The sequence below is a fragment of the Polistes canadensis genome, unplaced genomic scaffold (assembly GCF_001313835.1).
Source record: "Polistes canadensis isolate GaletaPanama2010 unplaced genomic scaffold, ASM131383v1 scaffold_117, whole genome shotgun sequence".
Classification (NCBI taxonomy): Eukaryota; Metazoa; Arthropoda; class Insecta; order Hymenoptera; family Vespidae; genus Polistes; species Polistes canadensis.
This window is the reverse complement of record NW_014569664.1, coordinates 118,429-125,017: the sequence shown is the minus strand read 5'-3', so window position 1 is coordinate 125,017 and position 6,589 is coordinate 118,429. Positions and strand designations below refer to the sequence as shown.

At 27.7% G+C, this 6,589-nt stretch overlaps 2 protein-coding genes across 3 annotated transcripts in view; one reads left to right on the top strand and one right to left on the bottom strand.

The window, feature by feature from the left end:
- Window positions 1-3,990, top strand: part of LOC106787869 (endoplasmic reticulum-Golgi intermediate compartment protein 3) — a 7,411-nt gene extending 3,421 nt beyond the window's left edge. The window contains exons 4-8 of the mRNA XM_014750594.1: window positions 651-691; window positions 813-880; window positions 946-1,169; window positions 1,585-1,713; window positions 3,102-3,990. Of these exons, the coding sequence (XP_014606080.1) occupies window positions 651-691; window positions 813-880; window positions 946-1,169; window positions 1,585-1,713; window positions 3,102-3,439 (800 nt within the window). The 3' untranslated portion in view covers window positions 3,440-3,990. The remainder of the gene's footprint in view (window positions 1-650; window positions 692-812; window positions 881-945; window positions 1,170-1,584; window positions 1,714-3,101) is intronic.
- LOC106787870 (reactive oxygen species modulator 1) lies at window positions 1,168-2,532 on the bottom strand. Of its 2 annotated transcripts, XM_014750596.1 has the most exons (4): window positions 2,397-2,532; window positions 2,014-2,150; window positions 1,778-1,930; window positions 1,168-1,706 (listed from the first exon to the last, which is right to left on the bottom strand). In XM_014750596.1, the coding sequence occupies exons 2-3, from the start codon at window positions 2,142-2,144 to the stop codon at window positions 1,822-1,824; spliced, it is 240 nt and encodes a 79-aa protein (XP_014606082.1). In that variant the 5' UTR covers window positions 2,145-2,150; window positions 2,397-2,532; the 3' UTR covers window positions 1,168-1,706; window positions 1,778-1,821. The 2 variants fall into 2 exon arrangements, with proteins under 2 accessions (XP_014606082.1, XP_014606081.1); XM_014750595.1 differs by lacking the exon at window positions 1,168-1,706 and having other exon boundaries at window positions 1,720-1,930.
- Window positions 3,991-6,589: the final 2,599 nt, after the last annotated feature.

Below are 6,589 nucleotides of genomic sequence, written 5' to 3'. Positions count from 1 at the left end.
ATATATATATGTAGAGAATGCCCCAGGGTTTATCGGCCAAATTGCAAGAGCATATTCTACAAGTGAAAATAAAAAAAATTGTTATTTGAAATTCGGTTAGATTTTATAACTTTATTACAAAGTTATAAAAAAATGAAATTGAAATAGGTAACAGCAGATTTAACGAACCAATGAGCAGGTCAGTAAGCATAGCTGCTCAAATATTACTAATATCAACAAAAATTACTTCATAGGCAGATATAATATGTACAAATCATAGATGTTCGATATGTCTTCTTTCTATTTAAATGCAATTCTGACGTCTATGGACTGACATATACTTCCAAATATTCCTTAAATTAGTGTATTTCTAAGTAAATTCTTTCGTGTACACTCACTATATAAATACTTATAAATAACAAAAGTTAATTTACATCGAAAGGGTTGATTTTGAGACCCATGATAGACATTTTTTACTTCTCTTAATAAGTTCTTAAAAAATCGGCTTATATACATGTAGCGATCTACGCTATTCAGTCGAATCCTGTATATGTCTAAACTTAACAGTATTATTAACAATACATTTAATATATTTTACATTAATCTTATATTTAATTAATATTGTATATTCAATGTATATTGCAAGATCTAATTATTATATTGCATTATAGATATTACAGATACAAAGGCTCTAAGTAAAACTACAGAGAAGGTAATTGAATAGTACTGTTATTTATTCACACTAGAGATATTTAATTTTTCAATATACAATGTAAATATTTCAACGTTTTAGATTAAAGAAAATCGATAATAATTTATGTATTTTTTTATAGACAGTAGGAAATACAACTGAAGCATGCGGAGACTGCTATGGAGCAGCTAACGAAACATTAAATATAAAGTAAGTTGGCTTATAAATTTGACATATCGTTTATAAGAAAGGACTTTGACAAATAATATTTTTAGATGTTGTAATACATGTGAAGATGTGAGAGAAGCTTATAGGCTTAGACAATGGGCTCCTCCTGTTCCATCTACGATCAAACAATGTCAAAATGATAAATCGGTAGAAAAGATGAAACATGCTTTTACGCAAGGTTGCCAAATTTATGGTTATATGGAGGTAAATAGAGTGGGTGGAAGTTTCCATATTGCACCAGGTGATAGTTTCTCCGTTAATCATGTACATGGTATGTTAAAATTTATTCATTTATGTTAATACATTAAGCACGATGTCAGTCCCTGAAAACTGACAGTGAATTTTTTATCTGAGCAATGGCTTTCCTTGGTAGTTGCTTTTTTACTATTCCTCATCTGATTATCTATTGTTTATCCTTTATATTCTTCTATATTGACTATGCTATTCCTATAGCCCAAACAGACTATAAAACACAATCATCATTACAGTGTAAGTGTTATGTTCTGTTTATACTTTATAAATGAACATCTCGCTGAGTAATCATCATTGCGTACTATTTGAATGGAAAGTAGAGCAAAATCGGCTCCACACTCAACATGTTAAAAAGAAATGTTATTAATTTAATTTTATACCCATTCAAGTTATTAGATAATCTTATAGGAAATAAAAAATTCTTTTTGTTACAGTACATGATGTGCAACCCTATTCTTCGTCTCAATTTAACATGACTCACAAAATCCGTCATTTAAGTTTCGGACTAAATATACCAGGAAAAACAAACCCGATGGATGATGTTCTTGTAGTTGCGCTAGAAGGTATGCTATTGTTTTCTTAAAAGTATTTTATTAAGAAATCAACAATATGCTTTAGTATTACAACCTTATGTAACGTAAAGGTGCTCTGTTTATATAGTTTCTAAAGTATTAGCATCGTATTCCCATTCCGATAGCCATAAATACACCAAATGTACCACCACCCTGAATCATACTTTTACCAAGTTGAGTTATCAATTCTCTTCCTCTTAATCTGTATCTAAATAAAACAAGAATCAATTAACATTTTATTTGAACAATTTTTTTTTCTATATTTTTAAGTAGATTATATTTCTTATATACTTGATGGCTGAAAATCCTGTAAGAATTGCACCAGAGGCTATACCAACACAAAAACCCATGGTGAAACCCATTCTGACCCTATCCCAGCATGTAGCTTTGTGCTGTTGCACTACACTTGATGAAATTGGCATTGTGACCTATAAATTAACATTACAGCTTATTGGCATTTATTGTTAACATTTTTTAATAATAATATTGTTCGAGATTTATTACTTTTTTCATTTTATTACATAATTTCTTTGATAAAACTAACTAATCATAAATATGTAATAATAAGTATAATAAAAACATAAGAAATCTCTATCTTACTATGAAAAAAAGGAGAAACAAAAAACCTTTAACGATTAATTATTATTTATTTTATAAATCACTAATGCACTCACCGTATATACTTGTATTAATCTCTTGGAAAAGCGTATTTCTATCTTTTTTTGTGTTTTTAGTCGTTTAATAAGCCGGGATCCAACTTATGTTACAATTGAGACGCCATATTAGTTTTACGGTAAAACGTAATGGCAGCAACATGTTTCTATTACTTCCGTTTCGAATGACTTCAATATATCGATATTTGCGTGGCGGTTTATTTGAATGAGAAATTTGTATTATACTAAGAAACTTCATTTAAGAGGTCATTTAGGTCAAAAGTTTTGAAAAAATCCACAATTTCTTTTTGCATATATTGTAGGTTAATACTTTTAAGAATGTAATTATTAACATTAAGACATTAAAATTTTTATTTTAACTTTTATTCGAATATTTCTCGAAAGACGATTTGTCATACTTGCGTAGGTAACAGAAAGAAAAATACAAAACCGATTACGGTCAAATGATCCTTTTAAATTATATGTATGTATATTTTATTTGTTTCCCTATAGAGTTTACAAGGGCTTCCACTTATACAACTTTTATATTCCTTATCTCTTCACTAATTTACGATCTAATCTTTTATACATTCCATTTTACTTACTTATTTAAACTTATATATTATTTCTCTATACATGATGAACCCTTTAAATTGTTCAATTTAATTGTATTAATAATAATGTAAATATATTCTAATAAATGCTTGGTTTTGCTTTGGTTTTCAGGAGCAATGATGTTTTACCATTACATAAAAATTGTACCAACTACCTACGTGCGTGCAGATGGTTCAACTCTTTTAACAAACCAATTTTCTGTAACACGACATGCTAAACAAGTATCTCTTTTTACCGGTGAATCAGGCATGCCTGGAGTATTTTTCAGTTATGAATTAAGCCCTTTAATGGTAAAATATACAGAAAAGGCTAAGTCTTTTGGACACTTTGCGACAAATACTTGTGCAATTATTGGCGGTGTTTTCACTGTAGCAGGGTTGATAGATTCACTTTTGTACCATTCAGTTAGAGCGATACAGAATAAAATTGAATTAGGTAAATACAATTAAATTTGATAATAGGACAACATGAAAAAGGATTATTACAAACAACACTATGAAGTGTGTGCTATTTTTAATTGAACTTTTTTCGATTTTCTATTTGCACAAAGATGATCCACATTATATAGTATGTTTGCAAAATAAATGATATGGAATCTGTATGTTGGAACCATATTACAGAAGAATCTCTCAGAAAATGCGAACTTTGTACATAGCAAAGCTAATCAATAATTACAATCTATGTATTATAACATTTTATTACAAAGTTTTGAACTGTTTAATCATCATTATCATTAACATCAAAGATAATCGTCTAGACCAATTGCGATGTAAAATATTTGTGTATACAAATGTGTAAATACCAGGAAAAGAGAAAATCATAAAAATAAAAAATTAATATAAAAATATGAAAGCAAAATATGTCAACAAAGAAGGCGTTTATTTATATAAAATAAAATTTTTTATTTACAATTAATTGTAAAACAATTAAGGTAAAAGACTTGATTATGAGACAGATGTCCCCTCCGATGAGACATTCCAATAAATAGAAAATATTTCAACTATGCATTTATTTAAATTAAATTTTAATCTAATTAAAATTTTAATTTTAACCGTTTGGCTATCGGAGGGTTTTCAAAAAACACGATCGAAAAAGTAGCGCTAGATCACCGTCAATTGTCTGTATCGACGAAATGCGCTAGCATTTTTCGACATGAAATCTGAAGAGCGCGAAAGCAGCCCGTGGTAACCAAACGGTCAATCTAACCTAAAATATTGTTTTTGTATACTATCAGTTGTATCAAAATTTTGTTTCGAATTTTTGATTCATAATAAATAAAATATTTGTTATTAATGAAAATAATCTAATACACACTCTTTTTTTCGATTATTCATAATAATGAAAAAGTCTAAAAAAAACTATAAAAAAATGTACAATATCGTCAAAGTCTGTAAAAAGTAAGAGCGAATTAAAGAGTAAAGAAGTATTGAAATCAAAGATTTTTTAAAATTCTTATACAAATAAGAGAAAAAAATTCTCAGAAGAAAAAATGACAAATGCTATTCGTGCCCTTGATACTAGAGTATCTATTAGAAAAGCTGCTGCAGCTTATGGTGTACCAGTGTCAACGCTAGCTAGAAGGAATAAAATTCCAAATGTTGTGCCCAAAAAACAAGTCCCTCTCAAATGCTTCCCATTTCTATAGAAAATGACATTGTATATTGGACTATATCAAGAGCAAAATTAAGATATCCAGTATCAAAAACTCAACTGCTTGATTCAGTTTAAAAATATGTAATTCAATAAAGTTAGAGACAAAATTCACTGATGATAGGCCAGGACATCACTGGTACGAAGCGTTTGGTAAGAGACATCAAAATATTTCAATAAGAAAACCACAAAAATTGGATGAAAGTAGAGCTGACGTGACAAGAGATGAATTGAAAAAGTGGTATGACGAACAAAGAGAGTATTTAAGATAAAAAAATTTGCTAGATATTTCGCCAGAGTTTATAATTGTGCTGAGACAAATATGATGTTGTGTCCTGATTCAGAAAGAGTTTTTACTGTGTATAAAATTGACGATGGTGGAAAATTAAGCCATACCATTTTGTTTACGTATAATGCACAAGGAGATCGTGGTCAACCAATGATAATGCTTAATAATAATAATAATAATAATGATTAATAATATATAATTATAAGTATAATGTATAATATTCGGAGATAATATATATTCTGTAAAATCTCTACATAATATAAATTCTGTAAAATCTCTAGATAATATAAGTAGGCCCTAACTTTAATAATATTGATATTATATTTAACTTTAAATAATGATTTTATTTATTAACCTAATCCAAAAATACCAGATGAAATGATTAACATTAGCAATGACCGAATTGAAATAGTTTTTGTTGATCTTCATGGCGATAATAATAAATTAGGAAAAAATATTATCTAATTATCCAATATAATTATCTTATATTAGACCCAAAAGTCTAATGAAGATAAGGATGATTCATTATTTACCCTTAATAATTCAACTCCTGAAAATAATCAAGCAAATGATCAAACAGGTTCGAGTCAATCATTATTTGGACCGCTCATTTTGAAAGTGGTGTGTCCATTTTAAAAAAAAAAAAGAGATATCACGTAATTTATACTTAATTTAGTGTAAAATTTTTATTTATAACTTGTTAGTATTTAATTTCTTAAAAAATGTCAATGCTTTAACCAATTTAAAATTGGCCAGTAAAAGAAATTGCATAATCATTGATTATGAAAGTGATGTAAGTCCAATTTCCATAGAAAAAAAAGAAAAAAATAATATAAAAAAGAATTTCCTGTATACACCACAGGAATATTATGATATTATAAAACAATGTAAACAACATAATAAATTCATTTTATATGAAATGAAACAACGAGAGAATTTCGTTTCGACGAAGAACCTACAGAACGCAATCAAAAAACAGATAACAAGAAACAATAATAAAAAAAGGTAAATTGGTTGCAAATAAGTTGGATGAGGTTTCGAAAAAGTGCACCATATACTATTTTATATAAAATGTTGATGAAAGACACAGAATTTAAGACTTAAAATTTATCACCTACATGTCCAGAAAAACCAGTCAAAATTTGAAAAAATCGCCCTGTGCATTTGTATTACGATGCTATGCCTATTTCTTACGAAAAATATAAAAATATCCAGCAGTTATTACAGTGTGTACCTACTGTGCATCATAAATATTTAAAAACACTGCCACATAAAGAGCATAAATAAATACTACTAATAATGTTAAATTTATCAATGTAATTAACGTTAAAAATAACAAATACTACTTCTACTTTATTTATTGTTATTATTTGAAAAAAAAAATTGGATTAATATGAAACATATTTTAAGTGATATTTGATTTTTCAAAACTGAAATTAAGCGATTTTAACAATTGACTAATTTTGAAAGTGGTGTAAGTCCATTTGCAGCCTGTAAATATACTTTATTTTAGTTAAATTAGCCTAAAAGTAATCAAATTACATATCAATAAATTAACAGAAACATTGTCAAACTTGATATAATTAATGAATATTTTTAAATTAACCAATATGCAAACCTTTAATTTTCTCAAAACAGCAGAAATTGAACTTATATCACT